The sequence below is a fragment of the Saccostrea echinata genome, unplaced genomic scaffold (genome assembly GCF_033153115.1).
Source record: "Saccostrea echinata isolate AGI-Se365-2 ecotype Australia unplaced genomic scaffold, CSIRO_AGI_Sech_v1 ptg000025l, whole genome shotgun sequence".
Taxonomy (NCBI): Eukaryota; Metazoa; Mollusca; class Bivalvia; order Ostreida; family Ostreidae; genus Saccostrea; species Saccostrea echinata.
Genome location: NW_026889774.1, coordinates 7,697,084 through 7,721,065, shown reverse-complemented (window position 1 = coordinate 7,721,065; position 23,982 = coordinate 7,697,084). Strand labels below are relative to the sequence as shown.

The 23,982-nt window shown below is 32.1% G+C and overlaps 2 protein-coding genes across 2 annotated transcripts; both read left to right on the top strand.

The window, feature by feature from the left end:
* The first annotated feature begins 3,158 nt into the window (after positions 1 to 3,158).
* On the top strand, positions 3,159 to 8,108 carry LOC133192559 (uncharacterized). Its single transcript, XM_061328553.1, has 7 exons — positions 3,159 to 3,308; positions 4,232 to 4,282; positions 4,596 to 4,823; positions 6,147 to 6,345; positions 6,436 to 6,531; positions 6,626 to 6,733; positions 6,827 to 8,108. The coding sequence occupies exons 2-7, from the start codon at positions 4,233 to 4,235 to the stop codon at positions 7,496 to 7,498; spliced, it is 1,353 nt and encodes a 450-aa protein (XP_061184537.1). The 5' UTR covers positions 3,159 to 3,308; position 4,232; the 3' UTR covers positions 7,499 to 8,108.
* A 4,781-nt stretch (positions 8,109 to 12,889) lies between these two features.
* LOC133192856 (uncharacterized) lies at positions 12,890 to 22,323 on the top strand. The gene is made up of 9 exons (XM_061328861.1): positions 12,890 to 13,002; positions 13,411 to 13,500; positions 13,832 to 13,882; positions 14,911 to 14,961; positions 15,116 to 15,343; positions 17,227 to 17,425; positions 17,517 to 17,606; positions 19,812 to 19,888; positions 21,787 to 22,323. The coding sequence occupies exons 1-9, from the start codon at positions 12,890 to 12,892 to the stop codon at positions 22,148 to 22,150; spliced, it is 1,263 nt and encodes a 420-aa protein (XP_061184845.1). The 3' UTR covers positions 22,151 to 22,323.
* Positions 22,324 to 23,982: the final 1,659 nt, after the last annotated feature.

Here is a 23,982-nt window from a genome sequence, read left to right as displayed (position 1 = left end):
CAACAGTGTATATCATGATTAATGCATACATACAATGAGATAAAAAAAAATTAACAAACACCATATCAAAAGGCCAAGCTGTTCTATAGAAGAATTTTTAAAGAAATAAAAATTATTATTAAGTGTGGAAGGGATTTATAGTTAAATTTCTGGCACCTTGCAGTTTTCTTGTTCAGGAGGAAAAGAGAGTTACACTTGAGCATGCCCAGTCGCATGAGTTTAAAATACATTGAGCTATCGTTCTTATTATAGTGAAATAACATGTGTTCAAAATAACCTAGTTTTTCCAGAGAAAATAAACTCTATTTCAGGCACGTATTATTGGAGAAGGTTCATTGAAAAGCTGGTTGCCCCTCCCATCCTATTTGTTCCGGTATAGTCAAATCCCTCCTTTGTTCATTTGTTCATGGATCCTACCCACCCAATCCCACACCCCTAGATAAGATTTTGGAGTTTGGATAGTTCTCCTTTTTAGCTTGTCAAATATTTTTTTCAAGTTATTTGTATTTTTCCCCTTCCTGCCCCCCCCCCCCCTCACATACACCTCGATGCTTCATGGCTGATATTTTATTTTTTCTTTAGAATATATTAAAAAACTTTAAAATCAATACAACAGGTTATGTTTATTTTAACCATGCTTTTCTCATTGTGTTGGGTTGGGACTCCAGCAAATGTGCATGTAACAAGAAAGATACAAATACCATGTATTTCTTACAGCTATTCTCCAATCTTTGCATCCGAAATTTTCAATTTTAAATAAACTCTACAGTGCGTAGATATTGACCATCTAAAACAAAATCTTCCTAAGTGGTCTGATGAACACATCCTTTTATTCATATTTCAATACAATATTAAACCAAGTCACGAATCTGAGAAGTATTTCTCTTACATTAATGTAATACGTGACTTAGAAAAAAAAAACTCTGTTTGATTTAATGTTCTTCCTTTTCTTTCAACTTTAGTCCAGCTGGACACATCATTACTGGTGATGTAAGAATTGTACAATTTGACGACCTAAAAGCTATTGTTTTTAAGGGTCCTAAATTCAGAAATCCTAGATCTTTCAATTGGTGACAGAACATTTCTATTATGAATTCCGTCGAGGAGTAAGTTAGACGATGGGCTAAATATGAAAGGGAAGACATTGATACTCTTTCAGAATCGATAAAGCGTTTAAAGTATAAATGATTCACATTAGAAAATTAAAGAACAAAATGCGAACTTTACAGTAGACCGGAGGTGATTAAAGAATAAGAAAGACTATAACAAAATAAAAAATATGTTTTAGGTAGCCGACAAAGCTTTAACAATAAAGTTTGTTTGTAAGGCTCATTATTAAAACTGGAATTTGGTAAAACTCAGATTTAAATCCAAATCTGGTAATCCAACTATACTCACAGTTCCTTTCCAAATGATGAAATTCTTCAGAATCACTCTTCAGTTTTAAGTCTTTTAACATTGCAGTCAAAGATGTGAGTTGATTAACCGTACCTATACTGGATTCCAAAACTTCATAGAAGTACTCACGAAGATATATTGCAGGGTCCTGTAAATGTTCAGTGGAACCCTTATCCTTACTCCTCATCAAAATATAACTGATGTGAAGAAGAAACTTGAAATGTATTGTGCTGCAACATATTCAAGAAATGTGTATATCAAATGTGTGTTCTAAAAAAAATCTTTCAAAAAAACTTTTGGAAACTTTAAAATCTCAAAACTTTTCAAATAACAACATCATCAACAGCATCACAACATATGACTTTTATACACTTTAGACAAGGAATCCTCGCTATGAATTAATAAGCAGGCTTTCTGACATCATACAAGTTCTTCCTTAATAAAAAAGGAACTCGAAAATTTTCGTATCTTGTGATTGGTCATCCACAAAATTACCACGTTAAATATCATTTCGACTCTGATCATTCTACATGAAAGTACTCTGAAGTTAATATTAAAAAGATGTTAGAGTTCCCGGAACTCCCGGAAGAGTTCCTCATAGACAATATCTATCTAGCCTCTGGAGACCAGGTCTTCCAACAATCTGTAGGAAAAGTGATGAATACTTATTGTGCTCCTTTATTACCCCAAACTGCTTTCATGTTTGGATAAGGACCAATTAAAGTAAATTGTAGGACAACGGAGATGACTTTAGGGTTTCCATCGTCAATTGACCATATTTATGTAGTAATATTAATCTTTCACCTGCATATGGTGTTTACATCTCCCAACTTATTCGATAATCAAGAGCATGCTCCAAGTACGACCAATTTTAAAATCCAGACAGGCTACTGACAGATGAGTTGACGCTAAAGGGATTTCAACAACCTCGTTCAAACTCAGCATTTCTAAATTCTATGGTCGTTGTAATGACGTTTTTAGCAAATATAAGCTATCATTGGGTCGCATTTTGACTGAATTGTTTCATACCAATTGTTAAGCCTTTGTTTTTAAATTGAATTTGACTACGGAATATTCCGTCCACCTGATGAATACATGGGGCTCAGGGCGGGTCAGAGGATGCTTGCTTCTCCTAGGCACCTGATCCCAACTTTAGAATTCCCAGGGGTCCGCATTTCTTGCCCTATTTACAGATTTGTTTTTTTTTTTTAGATTTTTTTTTGAGATCGATCACTGTTCCTTATCTTCACCTTTTTCGTTTAGCCATCCTCAAAGTACACTATTTACCGAGCTCTCCGGGGTCGGTGGATGTTGTACTCCTAAGGTGTTTTACCCATCGTATTTACCTAAAAAACAGCAATGATTGTATAATTTAATCCTCCATCATTAGCTTAATATACTAGTAATACATAAAATTGTTAGGATTAATTACATGTAAGTCATGTTTATTAATGAACAAAGCACGTTTTTATGGATTTTTTGTGTGTGTGTTCCATAAAAACAATACTGTATACAACCGGTAAATCATAGTGTGAAGACCAGAGTTAGATTACTTTGTAAGGTGATTGTGTGTAATGGATTACTTTCAATGATAAACTTGGAGATGAGCATCTTTTAAATTATTTTTGGACTTGATAATTGGGACAAGATTACAGAAAAGAACATTTAGGCAAAATTTTTAAACGTTGAAGGGAGTCTTCAAGGTTGGGTGGGAATGAGGGTCAAAGTTCATGTCCTCAAGTATTTATGGTTAGGTTAAAATACACACTCAATGTTAGATTTAGAAACCAAGGCAAGATACGAGTATTGAAATCATTTTCATAAATTTGTTTCAGTATTTTAAAAGAAAAGGCTAGGCCCCAGAAAATAGCACCGAAAATTATTCAGATTCAAGAGGACCAATTCAAAAGGTAATATAATTCATATATAGATATTTCTCTAAATCATTTTTGTTCCTAGAATTTAAATCAAATTATGTCCCTTTATATTGAAAATTTTGATTTTTGAGGTAAATTTCTTCAGCGAATTTTATTGAAAGCTATGAAAATTAAAACAAGATTTAATTTTATAATTATATGTAAAAGGTTAAAATTCATTATTTAAAATTTAAGATAGTCATATAGGGTCAGATAGATAAATATATTCACTGAACCGTATTGAAGTTTAATGTATACTGCAAAAGCAGATATAAGATTTTCTGCTGCAGAACAGCAGCAGTAGCAATTCTCCAAAATTTCGATGCCAACGCTTTCATATTATATACATGTACGTATAAATGAAATTGGTTCAAATCATTGCCCCTGGATGGGGCACAGCTGAGATACACTTTGTATATTGCAAAAATCTTTTTTCTACAGAGAGACAAAGCTACATTTAATTACAATATGGTGTGGAACTAATTCTAGAGAGTGATGTTAAATTTTGTCCAACTTAATAAATAGAGATGGCCAATAGTTGCGCCTAGAAATGGATATAAAACAGCTTTATCAGAAAATGATGTGAAAGCATTCCAATGTAGTTTAGAATCTGGGTCATCACTATCATGTTCGTCGTCCATGGGTCGTAAACTTTTGTTCCAGCTCCTTCTCATGAACGACTGATTTTTACCAATTTTTGTGGAAAGTATTTGTGACTGACATTTATCCGAATGCCTAAATTTTGAGCATTTATTTTGAAATGTGAAGAAAGAGACAATCAACACTTCCATTAATGCTTGCATTCAAATATATATGAATAACATATTTAACTGTTTTTGTGAGGGAAATTTTTTTGGCGAAGAGGATTTATATCAGGGGGTATATAATTTTATTTTAACCTTTACCTTTCACAACAGAATGGAAGAAGAAAACGAGAAGCTCAAGCTGAAAAATGTTGAAATTCAACAGTAAGTTTATTTTAAAAATATTATTAAGAAATCTGGAAGAAATTGAAAAGTTATAGTTAAGAAGTGACAATGAAGCATATAGTTAGAAAGATGTTATTTAAGTGATATCAGGAACATTAGAAAGAGTGGTATTTCTACCTTAAAATCTTAAAATATAATTTATGAATTTTTTGGCAAACTGTAGATATGATTTATTCAATGGTATGTAAACTGAATAAGAATGTCTGAAAAATTCTTTTAAAATAATGATTAATCAAGAATATACATGTGTATTCTGTTCTTATAATAATTTCCTTTGTATAATTAAAAAAAGGGACCGTGCTGCCAAAGAAGAGGCCATTCACTACTATACTGAGAAGTTGAAAGAGAAAGAGAGTGAGGTGAAACAGCTTCAAAAATTGAATGCTGACTTTCACAATCAGTTACGCTCAAAGAATGTCATTTCACTCCAACAACAACTTGCACATGCAAAAAGGATTGCCGAGGATTTACACACTCAAAAAGACGCCTTGCTCAAGGAGAAGGAGCGATTATTAACAAGGTGATACATGTTTGCATGCAAATTAAGATTTTTATGCTAATTTTTCACCATGAAATACTACTGCCCCTAGACATTTTTTGTCTTGCATAGAGACATCTGTTTTATAAATGTTTCTGTATGTTAATTCAGGAGAACGAGCTTTTCAATTTTTAAAATGCATTTTTTTTATTTTTTACCCATTTTTCTGAATATTTCTGAGTAATTCTTATACAGCAAACTATTAATTGCAAGTTTAATTGCAAGTTATTTTTTGACAATAAAAATTCATAGAAGTATATAAAGATTCAATAATAACCTCATTTTAACCTCATTTTAATGTAATGATTCGGTAAAAAATATAAATACAATTAACTCATGAAAAATATATTAATATATTTGTTTTCTGCGAGTTTATCGGTCCTTACAAATAAACAATTGAGCGAATAACTGAGCAGAGCAAATACGGAACCTCTAAAAAAACATCAGAGGAGCATAGAATCAAATGCTTTGCAGGAGTAAGCATCCCCCGTCTACCGGTCTCACCTGCCTTGTCATGATCGGGCAAATAAACAAATGCATAGTAGACAATTCAGTGTAAAAAAAAAAAGTGTCCTAACAATTTGTATAAAAAAAAACACCAGTCAACATTTTAAGATAAATGTATTTGCTAAAAAGTTCATTGTATCGTCCATAACGGGACTGTTGATATCCTTGTGTCATTAACTTATTTGTCACTAGCTTGCCTCGTTCCAGAAATCATTATATTATTATTTAGGAAAGCATGCTCTTGCGTATCGAATCAACTGAGAAACACAAACTCTCCATATGCAAGTGATATTGCTGTATTTCTAAATAAGCAAGGGAAGTTGACGATGGAAAAGTTGACGTCATCACTTTTATAATATAGTTTTTGTTAGGTTGCCATTAATGTCTTTTTCTAGTTAAATTAAAAAAAAGTTTACTTTGAATATTAAGAAACTTTAGTTAGTATTTCAATACAAAATCTGTTTTAAGCGCTGATAATTATATATGTGTCTAAACACCATTGCCTATATTGCCTTCACTATTATTCATATTCTAGAAATTATGCATTACAGAAGTCCCAAACTTTAAAGATAAATTTCTTTTATTTTGCATTAACTTTTTTCCAGAAGTTTTTCTTTTAAAACAGCACAGTTTACAATAATTAGTCAAAGTTTACTTATTGTTTGAATACTATTCCGATACTTTTTTTTAAATCTCATATCTTAGGCTAGACTAGCAGTTTTACCCTCTTCAATGAAATATGAATAAAACAAACAGTAATCAACGAAATTGAATTAAACGATATCATTATCTATTTAGACTCAGTGAAGTAGCCGGATCAAAATTAACAACCAACAACCCAGCAATTACTGACCTAAGTGATGAGAACAGACCAATAAAATTGGCAGAAAAATTCGGTCAGATTTATGACGACGAATGGACTGATTCTTTGGAAGAAATTATGAATATTGGATTGGATGAGGTCCCATCGATTGCCTTTCTACTTCGTATCATTATGGTAGGTTTACAATAACTATGGTATATTTCTAGTATCTGGTAAGGTGTAATGTATATTAAAACACCATTTTTAATTTTTTTTTTTTTACAGAGTGCATTTCATCTGTGCTGCAGATACAACTTGATGTTTGTCGATTTACGTGATTGCAAGAATTTGTTATGGTGTGATGAAAATACAAAAATGGAGGTAGACAGTAAATTACTTGCATCGTTTGGAACAATAATTTTTGATGTACTTTTATAAATTGTAAGAATAAAAATATGTAATTGTCTATTTTTAGTCATTACAACGGATAGAATTATCAGAGGAAGAGAAAATAGCTTTAGAAAGTGTAACTAAACGCCTTAAACATTCTAGGCAACCTGCTTTCATCGTAGCATTAAAGAAGGTAATGATCAGACTGTACTTTAATTTTTAAAATAATAAAATCAGATGCAAGTGTATGATTGTTTCATTAAGCCCCGCTTCTTATGGATTGCAGAAATTTTCAGTTGTTGTGCAAGGGATGTTACTCAACATTACGAAGAAGAGAAATTGTGGTCAGACATTCAAGAAAGAGATGGAAATGTTTAAACACCAAGATATGAGTGAAGAAGAAGAACACAGAGACACAAATGATAATAAAGATGGAAAAAGTCAGGATCAGACCCAAAGTGATTCTAAAATTCCATCTTCTATATCTGAAAATGAACCCTTTTCATCCATTGAAGAAACAAAAATGTTATCTTCAGAATCTGTCATTCCATTAAAAATTCGCAAAACAGATGAAAGGTTTGTAGAATCGGCAAGGGGTGATTTTTCTATGCCTATCCATCAAAAATATGTTAAGGAAGGTTTTCTGCTAAACAAAGAAGATGTTGAAAAACTGTTTTCTACACCGATGGCATTTGAACCACTATCGGATCAAATTTTGACAAAATTTTCTAAGACAGTACAGTTTGCCGAGCATTGTTTGGAGCTATGTTGGCTTATGCAATCAGTTCAGCCACCTGTTCACTTGGACGCTGATATTCCCGAAAACAGACAGCTTAAAACCGATACATTTAAGGAATACACTAAGAAAGGAAATATAATTGAGTATATAGTGTGGCCAGCAATGTATTTGCACAGGAATGGACCATTACTTTCGAAAGGAGTAGCGCAACCAAAATGATATTTAATTTCGAGGCGGCATTAAAGTAAGCCTGGTAATTATCACAACATGCAAGGATTTAAACAGATAAAGTATCACCGATATTTGTATTTTTAATGGATCTAAACTATTTTTCAAGTGTGTTGTTGCATAATATTTTAATGTGAACATTTTACAAGGCATTTATTTTTAACTAAGATTTTAAGATAGGTATTCAATACGGTAGAACAAGGACATAGGTTTTGAGAATCAGCAGATACATGTATCTGTAATCGAAAGTAGTATATGACACTGATTGACAAAGTTTAAAATAGCAATAGAAAAGTGTAACTATTTTACCATTATTTCTTTTTTACATATTTATTCATAAGAACTGAATTCCTTCTGACTATACCGACCATAAATAAAGTTTTTTAAAAAAGTAAAGAAATGTATGTTGATTATCGTCGTACTGTATTCTTGCTCTTTGCAGCATTCTGGGAAAAAGTATGATGTTTGGTAGAGGATTTATGTTTTAGAAATATACGAGATAACCACGTGCTAGTAGTATGGTATATTTCATTAGTATAAGTATGGCATCCTCTATATATTCTATATGAAGTGTATAATTTTTTTATTTGTAATTTCTTAATTAATCACACGAAATTAAAAATTCAGTAATTTTTACTATACAAATGTTTGTTCGTATGTTGTTTAACGTCCCTCTCGAGAATTTTTCACTCATATGGAGACGCCACCACTTGCCGATGGAGAGCTGCAAATTTTGTCCTATACTCGGCACTTACGGCCATTGAGCAGTGAGGGATCTTTTTCGTGCCAGCACCTACTGCGACACGGGACTTCAGTTTATACGGTCTCATCCGAAGGACCAGTCTCCACGTTCCACAGTGGGATTCGAACCCGCGACGTAAGGGTCAACTCCTTACCTCGCGACTCTAGAGCAGACGCTCTAACCACTGCGCCACACGGGCGACACTATACAAATGTGATTTATTATCCTACTTAATAGTATTGTAACATACAATTTTTACATATAATTATTTTATACATAAAATAAAATCTACGAAAACAAATCGAAGATGGATATCATACTTTGTTTCAAGATAAATCGTACCAGGGAATTTGTATCCAACGTATTTTACTTCTAACATTTTTAAGGTTCATTCATTTGATACTTTGATAAGAGAGATCACTCTTAATGACATAAATCTCTATTATTCCTTTATAAATTTTTCAAGTTGATACATGTATGTCTTTATTGTCCAAATTTGCCCCGCAAGCCATGATACAATTGTTTGTATTTTACTCATAAAATAAATTTTTTTTTTTTTTTGGAAAATCATGTGCGTTAAAGCAACATTCTATATGAAATGAATGAGCAGAGGGTTAATATGAACCTTAACTGAACAAGCAGTACAACCACTCTTGGAAGACTTAGTTGTTTTCCCAAATAATGAAACGCCTCTCAATGTAAGAAAGAATCAATGAAGGGACGATTGGGTCAGAAATGTAATCGTACAGGTATTTTAGTAACAAAGAATGAATAATGGCTTTTCAGGGAGATTCATAGAAAATATCGAACTGTTGGAAGGATGTAAAAGTTTTCATCCTTTTTTTTTCTGTCTTATCGCCCACAGTTTAAAAGAGGTAATACTTTCATAATGTTGTACGAATGCAATTCAGTCTCTTTTGAAGACACCCCAGAAAGCTGAGATTCAATATAAGGAGATTGTTTGCTCTGTGTCAGGGAAGAATGAAAGGACAAAGGGGAAAAGGATACGCTTTTTCCCATGTGTCAGGAAATATGTACCCATATGTAATATTAAGGTAACTTTAAATAACACTAATGTGAGCAACATGGCCAGAAAGTTGAATTAATGCTTTTTGGGGGGTGGTGGTGTTCTTCTCATCTCCCTGTCTGTGAGGAAATGTCGTTAGATATAGCCTAATCTTTTGTATTCAAGGCTATTTGTGTAATGAAAAAATATCCTCAAATGATTTTTAAGCCAGAAGTTTAATCAAAGCATCTATTTTAAATTTCGGAAAAATAAATATTACATTATAAAATATCGAATTTGTAACACTGCCTAAAATATTAATTAAACATTGCCTCATTTTTTTCGTTTTTAAAACTCTTTCACTTTACTTAACAGTACAATTACGACAGACCTGTATAGATCCTCGATATTAAACAGGAAGTAGTCCACGTCATTATAAAATAATGTAGTTTGTGATAAATAATCTATATGTTCTATAAATGAAGGGTAAGGCATATAAGTTTTAATTGATTTTAATGTGTAATTAACGAATTTTTATCGATAACTCAAACATTTATATCAAACGGTTAAGATCTTTTAAGGTTGCTAAATTTATTAATCTACAAACAGTACAAATATTTCCTTATAATTCAAAGCGAAGCCCCCCCCCCCCTTTGTGAGGACTTTTTTCCTTTTTTTTAAACAATTTAACACTGAAAGAAATAATTGTAAAATAGTTAAGAAAATATAATAATTTGAGTAAAATTATACGTTGGATGTAACTATGCCCCTTACTTTCGTTTTTAAAAGAAAGCAGGAGGTGCCACAAGGGAAAATGACAAACGTGATGAGTTATGCATTGATGAAAGCTGGCTACGACGTAAGGTAAGGTTGTAGGGGAAAAAATCCGAGAACAACTGTATATTTTTGTTGTCATAAAGCATTCATTCCTCCTCCACAACTTTACTAAGTACCTGAACTCTTATCGAATTGTAATAAAACTATAATGAACGAAATTTGTTCAATGACGTGGATCACTGAAGGTATATTCTTTATATTTTTCTTTTGTTAGATTACATGTTTACATATTTACTTCTTTGTCAGAATGTCACAAAAATCGTCAAAAGGAATAGAAACAATAAGTAGGATAGAGATTTTTGATTGTAATATATATTGCTTTCATGTACAACTGAAGAAATAGAGTGTATTTATAAAATTTATCTTTTGGTACTAAATGTACTCTAAGGTCTGTGTCTGTATTAGGAGTTTTTATTTTCGACAATTCGTCTAATATTTAAATATACAAGATTTAAAGTGATCTTTTTTGTAAAAGTATTTAAACGGAATTTGGAAATCCTTTTCAGTAATTATGACTCATGGATACTGAATCTTCCACCGAATTGGAGAAGATATACGTCATCAAACGAAATACCATATAGGTTTGTAAAATAGTGTGTCTGTTTAAATGGTCTGAAAAATCTAGTTTTTTCTTCTCCTTTTGGAAGTGAACATGTACATGTAGGTTATGTAGGCTATGCCTGTCCCCTTCTATGAGAAAAAAAATGTTTTAACATGCCATACTCTAAATAACATTTCTTTTAATTATATATAGGTAAGTAATGTTTATCTCTTGCTGTATGTAATAATTAAATTAAATGTTATTGGGATGTGAAAGACTTCATTTTTAAAAAAAATGCATCAATAGCCTCGTGCTGTGTTTGTTTATATTCAGTTTGTTTAACATAGAGAAGGCCTGCAAATATTCCAGACATTGTATGCTGGGTATAAATGGTGCAGCAAAAAGATTGAAACAGCCATTGAGTAAGTTTATTACCTGCTCAAAAGAAATTATTTTACATTATTCATACTGGGTTTTTTTTTTAAAGAAAAGCTTTTCTTGATTTTAAAATTCGTGATATAATATCGAGGTAATGTAAAGTTCAGTGAAGGATAATGTTGATGACAAATTGTGCAAAAAAATATTATAAATTTTACTTTGCTTATATTAAACGCCATCTTATAATACAACCTTTGAAACTTACCTCGATGAATTCGGAGGGGGGGGGGGTAATTGCATGGTCGAATAATCTGGGGTTACACACTATAATTTACTTAAACTCCTTCAGATGCCGAATCCGATTTACATTTTCTGGATGAATGAAAAGGTTAATTAAAGCTTTTACAGAAGGTTCATTTCCAGGTATTATAACTTAAACTCCTTTGAGAACCAAACTTGCATGGACGATGCCATCTAAGGATGCACACTACCAGAATTGCTTAGATTGATTATTGCTTAACGCCAGAACTGCTTAGAATGCTGAATCTTATATTTTCCAGAAAATAGAACAGTTTAAGTTTTTGGAGCAGATTAATTCCTTAATAACCTTCAAGTCAGGTTGTGACTAATTGTGCATGATTGATGCATCTAGGAATGCACACTACCAGACTTGCTTCAGATACTGAATTTGACCTGCATTTCCCTGATTAGTGAACAGGTTAATTTTTTAGATTATATCAATTACGAAGTTACGATAAATCAGTCTTTGACCAGATTCATCTAGGAATAAGCATCAACGAATTGCTTTTGATGCTGGATCGTAACAACAATTTTCGTTTGATTAAGCAAGTTAGAGCAGTTCCATTTCCACATAGTGTTATGCCTTGTAGCGATTAACTTGCATAAAGTGATGAGTGTGGGGAATGCACACAAACAAACATGCTTTGGATACTGAATCTAACTTACATTTTCTGGGTGAATGAATAGTTAAAGCTTTTTGAACAAGTCCATTCTAGAAATCCTCCCCAGACCAAGTAGATGTTGCATCTGGGAATGTACACTACCAGAACATTTGTTTGGTCAGAAATGTTGCCTCACTTATGGATAATATTTATCGATTGATAGATTGATTGTATGTTGTTTTACGTCCCGTTCGAGAATAATATTTATCGAGGTGAGCTTTGTAATCCTTGATAACCAATGTTTTGTAAGTTAGAAGTTTTCCTTTAGCATCCATATAAAGGGAAACACTGACTTTTTCATCTTGCATAACTAGTGATTCCCTGGATTTACACAACCACAAACATCTGTACACTTAATATAAAAGTCGAATAAAGAAATGTTATAGTAAATGCAGTGCTATGTATGAATAAAAATAGTATGTGATACATGTAAAGATGCAGTTAATAATTGTTGAAAATGAGCTCTTTGATACCCATTTTTCTAAACAATTTAATGGATTTTTAAAAAGAGTTTTATTGAGACCCTTCAATATGTTCTGACTTTGAGTAAATTATTTCATATAAAGGTGAACTTACAGAGTAATATATAGTTTATTTTCAACATAGGGAATACAATTTTCCGTTAAGTCGCTTGTTGAAGTCTTCAAACAAATTTTAAGGCCAATATATTTACACTGAATTGTCTACATTTTTTTCCCGTTGACTCGAACATGACAAAGAATACAAATCGGGAGTGACCGGTTGACAAGAATTAAATGCTTGCTTCTCCATGGCACCCGATTCCACCTCTGTTTTTCAGAGGTTCGTTTTGACTCTGCTCATACTTTTATATTGTTTAAATACCGGTACATTTATAAATGGACTTTATTTATCTTCATATTATTTTCATCACAGAGAAAATTCTGATATTGATCGAATGTATTTGCTTTGTGAAATTGAGGATGGAAACTTTGACAACTTTATTTTGAAAAATACACCACGACTGGATGTATACCTACCACCAGGATCTACATCAAATACACTTCAAAGGTATTGTCTTTACAATCTCGTCACTTGTCTCCACATGATACTCGCTCTAACAGATAGTTAGATAACCAGTCATGCTACACTAAACTTTCCTTTTTTTCAAGTTGACTAGACACAAATGGAAATAAAAATAATTTATGATAAGGACTTTTGGGAAAATATCATCTGATTATCTCATTTTCAAATTTTACACATATTTAAATTTTTAGGGAAGTTTTTGAGTGTATGAACAGATGCCTTGTTGAAAAAAACAAGATATTGGAATTATCCCAAAAAATTGCTAATCTTAATGGGTAAGATTTGTGAATTAAAAATGTGCATGTAAACAATATTATTTATTAAAAATATACAAGTATTCCTGGACGGAAATATGTGTTAAATGAATACAAACAAGACACGTACATGTTTCAGAAAACCCACTAAAACTGCACTAAGAAAATGGTTATATTTGGACCAAGAAGTAAGAAAGCAGATTAAGACAGATCCAGTAAAAGCTTTATCGTAAGCATATTATAAATGTTATTATATTTATTGAATTATTATACTTTTTAAATGTCATTCAATCAATAGAGTTGTACATCTATATTCTATTAATCGTTTTAATAGATATTTCATCGACAGTCATTACGGTTCATCCGTTGAAAATCAAAGGTAACACGGGATTATACATAATTATGTAGCATAAAACCTGTAACGAGTATTTTCATTGGATTGCCTTTAAACCAAAAGTAGTAACTTTTGCTATTAAAGCTTGGAGGAGGTTAAATCTTCACCGTTTTCTCTGTTTGTGTCTCTTTGTTTCAATGAAATTATAGATTAATCAACTTTTCAGGATTTTGGAAGAAAATAGGGTTTTAAACGAAAAACAGAAGGCAGCTAAAAGGTAAGAAATCGATGAAAAGACGTAGACAATCACTTTCTTTTTTAAGAAGAAATGAAAGCTTAATATGTAGTATAATACATGTACTTTCAAGCACCATACCAAAATGTACAAGTGTAATTGCATTATATTAATTTATTTTTAAAACTTTACATTTTATTAGAATTGTTCCGACTCTGGATTAATTTCCACGTTCACTTTTTTTCTGTTTTTTTTTTTCTGAAAACATGCTGGAAATGTTTTTTTTTTTTTTTTTTGTTTTTTATTAAATAGAAATTTTTTATTTGAACAGTGATTCTATTTAGTATCTGAAAGCTTCTAAACCAAAAGCTTTATTTGAAGGGAAAAAAACCCAATTAAAAACAAATAAAAATACAATTATAACAAATTTGAAATACTGATGCCCCGTATGGCAGCTCTTGGTCAAGGTTAATTTTCTAAGTACTTCAAACTCCAAGTTCATCAAAGTCAAAAGGTCAAAACTGGCTGTGCCCAGAAAAAGGTCTTGTTACAAGAAATGAACTTTAACTATGAAAGCGTCAACGCCAACTGTTCAAAAGTTATGGTCAAAATTAAAATTTTTGCGGAGACATGCATACATACAGACAGACAGACCAAAAACTATATTTGCCCCCGAATCTCCGATTACTAGGGCATAAAAATAGCATCAAACAAAGATTAAAATTGAGAGCAGTTTTGTGATATACATATATTATACATTGTACATGTAATTACATTGTCCCAAACGCTTTTTGGAAAAAAAAAATAACAACCGTCCGAGATCGTCTTCCATTGCTTGTATTCTAGTAAAGCATCAATATGCACCCGTTTCCTAAACAAAGTGTTTGATAATATAACATAAGGTAAAATACCAATATTATATTTAGTTCCTTCAAAATTTTAACGGCAAATAAATGGCCAAATTTGATCATTTTTGTTTATATGAAAAAAAGAGGGAAAAAAACCACGAATAGGGAACCAGCTTATGTATTTGAATATTTCTGTGTTAAATATTTTTTTATTTCCTTCAGCTTGGAAGATGATTTTTTCAAATTGCAGCAGAAAAATTTGGAAATCCAAAAGTAAGTATAGCAATATATTGTATTCAAACATTGATAAAATTGAATGAATATTTATTATGTCATTGAAATATGATTAAAAAAGAAATAGATATAAATTTATAGAATTATCATTACCAAAACATTTTGACCTGTTTCATCACTATTTGTATTTTAGAAAACGGGCAAAGGAATTGGATGAATTACATTGTGTGAAAGGACAACTGGATAAGTTGAAACAAGATGCAAGCCGCCTTTGGAAGGAAAAAGAATATTTTAAGCGTGAATTACAGGCTAATGACATTTCTGTTCTACAACATCAGATAGCAGAGGAAAAGGCCAAGGTTTTAGAACTTACGAATAAAATCCAAAGTCTTTCAAAAGAAAAAGAAAACTTGCTTACAAGGTGAATTACGACATAAATTAAGTAGTATTCTATGAACAGTGTACATGTATTGTACAGTTGTAAAATAATGTATCTATTCTTTGCATGTTTTTCAAACAGTTCATTATTAACACATTTCAAAAAAAGCTAATTTTAAGATTTAGTAAAATTGAGGCTCGTAGGAACCGGGCGGGAAGGGATTGATTGATTGTATGTTGTTTAACGTCTCTTTTGAGAGGGCTATAAGGGAAGGGAGGCGTCCATAACCAATAATACTTTACTGTAAAAACAATTTACAATTATTATGGCCCTCAAAAATTTAAATTATTATAGTAAATTTACATGGTATACATTAGAAAAACATGTGCCCCTTAAAAATATCTTATGATCTTTTTTTCTTGCTTGTAAAAAATTTTGCAGGTTGTCCCCTCATCCCCCCCCCCAAAAGAAAGACCCCTAAAGTTCCTTTTTAGGGCCTGAAATAAATAGTGAAATGGTCATCAACCCTCATATTATGAATCTCCTGTCTTAAATATATTTTAGTGTACACGAACGCAAACATAAATCTAAATGCCATGCTTTTGTCTTACGAAAGTTCAACTTACTGTACTACCCATAAGATCATAGTTACACTAGCACCTTCGGCTGAGTCAAATAAAAAAAAATAACGGTATTTATATAAAAAAATAATAATGAAATTATACAGAGCATAAACTACGTTCTAGTGTACTTAACATTTAATACAGCGTATTTCCATATATATATATATATATATATATATATATACATACATTATATTATTGTTAAGATATTCACCTATTTTTCTAATTGTAACTTGGCGATCTTTCAAAACAAATTGCTCAACTAAGGACACATCTTTTCCCCGGCTTGCTTTCGCTGGGCAACAGAACAAACATTATTTTTAACCATCTCCTTGCCTTCACTAAAACAATCAATCCAATAAATGATTGAACTTCTGGTTAGTCTTTTGTCTTCATTTACCTTGTACAAATTATCATATTCTACTGCAAAGGAATTTCCAAGATATACGTTAAACTTAAAAGCCGTCCGTTGCTCGAGTACGACTGAGTCAACCATTTTTTGTCACAAGTCACCTACATATTGACGTCATTTTCAGATTGTGACGTCACAAACAAGGGGGAAAACATTATATAACACCTGCTATTTATAGAACACTTGTATGACTATATGTGTGCCAAATTTCGCTCTGATCTGAATTGTGGTTTTGTAAATATAGAGATAGTTCGCGAACTTTTTGATCACCCCTCGTATATATATATATGGCTAATTTTAACAATCACAATGAGTTTAATATCTTCAAAATAGACATGCCTCGTGTAAATTATTATGGTCAGAAATGAAACTAAAAGCATTTACATGAAATTTTATATCTACATAAAATAAATGCACACAATTAAAATAACTCATCTTTCATGGAGAATTCCAATAAAAGAACAAATTGCAAATTTTCTTCACTACTTTAAAACCTTGTATGAGATAATTTATAATGTTCACAATTTTTCACATGCTTCAAATTGTGCATTAATTGATGTACATGTACCATTATGCCAGATATGTTCTGTGGTACTTACTTCAAGCCAGTAGACAATATGCAGCATAATTTGTTTAAAGAACAATAGTCTTTAAACAAACAATGCTCCATATCGTTTTCTGTTAGGGTTCTCATGTTTTTAAACAAAAACAAGTCTGTAAAAATGGTTATTTTTTAACAAAATCCTTTTTTATATCATATAACATTACTTTCCATTATTTGTAGAAACTACGTGTCTGCAAATTCCTGAATAATTGCAATGTATACACCTTTATCTGATCGTAAAAAATATTCCATGGTTTTATACTAAATAGTATGCACTATTTCTTAGACTAAGCGAGGTAGCAGGATGTAAGCTGACGAGTAATAATCCTGCCATTACAGACCTCAGTGATGAAAATCGTCCATTTAAACTGGCAGAGAAATTCAGTCAGTTGTACGACGACGAGTGGACGGACTCTCTCGAAGAAATAACAAGTATTGGAATAGACGAGGAGACTTCTATCAGCTTTCTACTCAATGTTGTGATGGTAATTTTTTGCTGAAACGCTTTTTAAGTCATAATCTTTAGATTTTGTGTTACTCAAAGTTAAAGTAAACTATATTTAAATTTATTTACAGACTGCTTTCCAGTTGTGCTATAGGCAGACAATGCTTCTTAGTCTTAAAGACTGTCGGACTGTAATGTGGTGTGATAGCCCCAACTTGAAAGTACGTATATCATAACCATTACATGTTTGAGTATGTTTGAAACATTTTAAGGAAATGCTATGCTTGGAAAAGATTATAAAACTCTTGGTATTCTCCAGTAAACGATTGATTGATTGATTGTATGTTGTTTTACGTCCCATTCGAGAAATTTTCACTCATATAGAGACGTCACACCGGTGAAGGGCTTCAAATTTTGAGCTATACTCGGCAATCCGGGCCATTGAACAGTGAGAGGGATCTTTATCGTGCCAACGCCTGCCTTGACACGGGACCCTGGTTTTTAAGGTCTCATCCGAAGGACCCGCAACTTTCACTTCAAAGTGCCGAGCGCATGGCGAAGGAACAATTGCTACCCATTTATTATCGACTTAGGTCAGTCGCGGCCGAGATTCGAACACACGACCTCCCGATCACGAAGCGAGCGCTCTATCGACTGAGCTACCGTGAACGGTCCCAGTAAACGAAGTGAAAGGAGTATACAGTGCAGGGAACTAATTTTGTTACATAAACCAGCATAAGCATTAGTAGCATCAGGATCGAGCTAGCATCAGCATCAGCATTTAAAAAACAGCATTACCAGGATCAGAATCAGCAAGCAAAGGATAAAACCAGCATTGACATATATAAAATCAGCATTATCCTACTAGCATCAGAAAATCAATGAGTTTTAATTCAGTAAAAAATTAAATATATATATATATATTGGTTAAAGTATTCACATTATTGATACATAATGAGATATTATGATCAAATAATTGTAAAAGACACTTTTATTGCTTTAAATGGCAATGCTGAAATTCATTATCTACTTCCGGTAGCATGATGCTACTTCCGGTAGCATTGACCTAATTATAAAACAGCATCAGGATAAGGATTACTAGCATTAAATCAGCAAGCAAAGGAAGCATTCAAATCAGCAAGCAAAGGAAGCATTCAAATCAGCATTGATGCTGTAACATAATTAGTTTTCTGCACTGTACTGGATCGCCATATACGTCTGTATGTCTTTCGACATTTGCCCGGATATGATCTAAAAGAGTAATGCACAGGTTAATTTCCCTTATAAAGATGTGTATCCGGTTTATTCATGAAAATTGTTCAGTTTTTCATCATTTTAATTTTTTTTTAATCTCAACTTAATCTACTACTTGTATGTCAATTTATTTTACAGCGGAAAAGGCATGAAATGCTTGTCTAATCATAACTTTGAAACCGAAAAAATTGGAGATTCATACTTGATACAAAGGAACATGTAGCTTGTGACCATAGATGTATTTGTACTATATTTATACATATAGAATCATTATGGTGGAAATATTTATATATAACAATTTTAAGATGTTAAATGTCTATGGTACAGGCAACTTACAGATGACGAAAAAGTAAAAGGGAATTGTTTTAAGGACTAGTTTTTCCAATTAAAAAACAATTCATGATAGGAGCACACGCGAAAGCCTCTTTTATTTCTGAGGTTAATTTTTAAGGCTTCATTACAATGATAGATACCCGGGTCAACATTAAATATTATGGCCATGATATTATTTATGATTGCAACTTCATTTAGCAAATAGACTTCTTAAATCGTAAGGAAAAATTTTCATTTCAAATTGAAAGATTTAAATTGAAAAATAATAACTATTTTCAATTAACCTAGAAACTTTTCCTCGGGTTTCAGTTAAAACGCATGCATATGATCCACGTATTTCAGTCCTTTTTAAAGCGCAGCACTTGTTTTGTTCATTTTTAAAAGCTTGCTTGTTTTAATTTTTACTGTACGTATGTTTGTTTGTTTGTTGTTGGTGGGTTTTTTTTGTTTGTTTTGTTTGTTCGTTGTTTTTTTTTTGTTTTTTTGTTTTGTTTTTTTTTTTTGTTTTTTGTTTTTTTGTTTTGTTTTATTTTTTGTTTTGTTTTGTTTCTTCTTGTTTTGTTTTTTTTTTTCTTTTCTTTTTTGTTTGTTTTCGTATGTTTTTGTTGTTTTTATTTTTTTTGGGGGGGGGGGGATTTTTACCTTTTAGCTTTTGTAGCAAAAGAACAAAGCAAAAGAAGAAATTTCGTCGGACATTTGAAAATCATTTATGTATTTATTTTCCCGTTGAATTGAATTTTATTGCTTTTATATTTATGTAAAGTAAACGAAACCTTGTTTTAAGCATGTACATGCTATCATTCTTCAGGTTTTGCATGAAATGAAATTGCCGGATGCAGCGAAGTTCGAAGTTGAACGGACCATTAAAAGATGTAGTCACAGTGGACAAAGAGACTACATTTCCTCGACACAGAAGGTATGTTATATGATTTAAACGCAGTCTAATAAATCTCTTGACTTTGTAGCTGTCAGGGTCAAAATTAATTATATTAATATAATGAAGAAAAGAAATATTCCTGAAGCAATTTGTTTTTGTGCTTATAAGACATTAGAATAGATGGGTTTTACGGATAATCTTAAGCAAAATATTTTGCATTCATTTTGACAATAAAGTCAGCATACATTACAAGGGGGTAAGAATAAATATCAAATGATAAAAATTCAAAGAAAAATAATAGTTTTGATAGTACATCTTCAAAATTACGGTCACGGTAGCCTAGTGGTAGGGCGTTCGCTTCGTGATCGGGAAGCCCTGGTTCGATTCGTGTTTGCTGCGCCACGTCATACCTAAGACGTAAACATGGATAGTGACTGTTCCTTCACCAAGAGCCCGGCATTAGAAGTGAAAGTTACGGGTCTTTCAGATGAGACCTTAAAAACCGAGGCCCCGTGTCCCGGTAGGTGTTGGCACGATTAAGAACCCTCACTTGTCGATGCTCTGAGTGCCGAGTAAAGGTCTAAATTTGAAGCCCTTCACTGGTATATGCTGACGTTTCTATATGAGTGAAAAATTCTCGAATGGAACGTAAAACAATATACAATCAATCAATCAAAATTAATTTGTTTTAGAAGAGGTGCACAGCTTCATTAGACATCATAAAATTTTCACAAAAGTCCTTAAATTATTTGAACTCTTAAATTATACACGGTATAATAAAATAAAGATCCTTAATCTTGATCCATTACTCGATGATTGGTTGATGATAATGCTAGAAATTCTAAAAGATTCTATGATGAAGATTAAAATGAAAATGCAGTAAAATCATTCCTGTTCTACATAATGTAACTTACTGATAACATAACAAAACAAGAAGATCACTGACCACAACGCTTACCTGAGAAACTTGTCTGTAATGTCCTGTTTTTCCCATAAAAAATTATTCTGATGTAAAATTTTGTTCCCATAGTGGGGCCCCACCGGAAAACCAGGAGCTATGATTTTAAGAAATTTTAATCTGTACCACCTGAGGATGCTTGAATATCAATGTGACTGATCATGGCCCTGCTGTTTTTGACATTTTGCAAAATCAATGTCTTCCTGTACAGCTCAAAACTTCTTTAATTTAACATGTAAAGAAATCAATTGCACATATTTTGGAATGAAAGATATTGGTACCTAAAGAAAACATGTAAATAAAAGATGTTGTGATTTTATTTTTTAATTTTCAAAAATACTTTTCGTATTCAATTTGAAACTCTCTTTTGAAAAAAATTTAGTTACTTGCCCACTTGAACAAATTAACAGCCTAAATTTTACTAGAGACTGTAGGCAATTTGGATACATTTCCTTAGTCTGATACGGAAAAAAATACGACTGGTTTCTTCATTTTCCGTTGAAAACTACAGTTTAAAATAAGTATGCCTTTTTGTTGTGTTTATCTAAAAATCATGCCCCGGTACGCCGTATTTTATAAAGGTATTGTTAAAGGAGTTTAATTCAAGATTGAGTATAATTTATGTACGCACCTTCCATTTACTAGATTCAGACTGTAAGTAAAAGTTCACATTTAAAGTTTTGAATTTACAGAAATTCCATGATATTTTGAATGATATGTTACGTGATCTTGCAAAGAAAAAAAATCACGACAATGTTTCATCTATGAATCATCAATCAAACCACTGCGAATCAAATAAAGTTGGTGAACAAAGGGAAAAGAATGACGGAATGGATTCAAAATTTCCCACAAAACCGAAAATCTCGAGATCTTTATCGACTGGAAATGTCGTGATTGGTTGGGAATATACAAAGAATACTGATTATAGTGGCATGATCTTATGCAAAGAAAAAGAAATTGCGCAAAAATTTTACAAAAGATATAAAAATAGATTAGCTGAATCAGCAAGAGGAGACTTTTCAAAACCTTGTTATGAAAAATATATTCAAGAGGGATTCCTGCTTGACAAAGAAAGTATTGAAGAGTTGCTCTTGGGGCCAATAAAGCGATTCGCGAAGACAGCCCAGTTTGCTGATCACTGTGTAGAGTTGTGTTCGTCGATGAGGTCAATACAGCCACCCGTACATCTCAGTGCCAGTATTCCGGAGAATAGAGAACTTAAACATGATGTCTTCAAGGCTTACACAAAATCCGGGAAAGTCATTGACTATATAGTTTGGCCTGCGATGTACTTGCACGAAAAAGGACCCTTGCTGTCAAAAGGTGTGGCCCAACCAAAGTAAAACTTCTTGAAATACTCTATAAATGAATGTATTTATAACATGTGCAATTTGCTGATATTTATCTTTCTATACATATCATTTCTTGTGTGCCCATGTGAATCATATTTTTGAACACAATTATCTTTAACCAATGCAGAGAAACTAACATCCATTGCTTTGTTTTTGAAGTTTCAAAAGTTTATGAAAAGGCAAGTACTTAAATTATTTATTTATGTCACATAAACTATCTTGAATATTTAATACTGACTATTTTTACTACGCTTATGTAAATTGTCTCTAAGGATTCAACTGTATAATAATCATCGTCACAATGTGCCGCTACCTGTCAATGAAGAGTGTCTAAATTCCAAACTCTTTGGTGTTGTATCACTGTCGTCTGTGACACAAAGTTATAAATTGAAAAAAAACTTCTCGGTGCCCAGTGGTGAATTTGTATGTATCAAAATTTAAATGTATAAAAAAATGTGTAAAACCTTGAGTCACAGACGACAGTGATATTGATATGACGTGTTGAAGAATCCTGGTATTCGTGGTTTTTCCGACGATTCTCATGTTTCTATCCAACGGAGGTCAACACTGACATAGGGGTATTGGATTTGTGAAAGTCACTCATACGATCGGATAGAGCATTGATGGGGTATAAATTCGGATTCTCCACCATGTTGTATTACTGTCGTCTGTGACACAAGGTTACATATTGAATGAAACAAAACACAGCCTTTAACACGTGTCATCTTTATCATCACGTCAAAACTAACTTACAGAAACTGTTCTTACCTTGAATAACATACAAATTAACAATGGAATCAACTCTGCTATACAATCCGGATTGCCCTCTCGATGATTCAGTATACTCAGATACACAACACTGGTCATGATATGATTTTGCTACTTATTTGAGATTGGATAATATAATGAGAGTAAAACTGGACACTGTATACACAGTGTCCATACCAAGACTGATTGCAGAGTCGATTCAGTTACTCATGTTATTTCATCCATCAGATGTTAATGTAAAATATGCCCCCTTCTTACAAATCTCATAGCTAACTGCAACTAATAACTAAACTGTATGATAAACGGGATGACTTCACCTATTCCATCGTAAATTCTCTTATCTTTGTATATGTAGTAATATTCCAACATCATCTGCATAAGGTGTTTTTGTTTCCCACTTGCAACTGATTCTTTATGCAAGACCATGCTCAGAATATGATGAGTTTTTAAACTGAAGCAAGTTACTGATAAATAATTTAACTGTTTAAAGTTAGTCCATATCATATTCTACGGACGTGAAAATGACCTTCTTTGTAAATATAAACTATCATTGGGTGGTATTTTGTCTGACATGTTTCATACAATTTTTAGGACATTGATTTTATACTAAAGTGCGAGTTATTACTCTGGGTCCTTTTCTCACTATTCAATGTGATATGGTTTCATTAATGATTTATTCCCAATCCTTAAACTTTCTTTAACTATGGCCAAAAATTGAAGCTCTTTTTTTTTTCTTTCAATATTTTGCATAGGGCCAAACCTCTGACCCAAATTTTCAATTATATAATGAAAGAACTATATTGAAAGGAATAGGGAACGCAGGATAAACTTTTGATGTGATTTAATGATAAATTTTTAAATGTATTTTCCGATATTGTTATCAATTATTTAGATGCGTCTTTAATCAAAAAGTTAAGAAAATCTTATTCGAATAATTCAAGAGAAATTGAAACTCATTTTACGTTACCTCCACAAAAGTGAAATCGAAAATGTAGTTTTGGGGTGAAGTGACTGTTTATTGTATTAACAGCGGTTTTTGAGATATTGACGTAGCG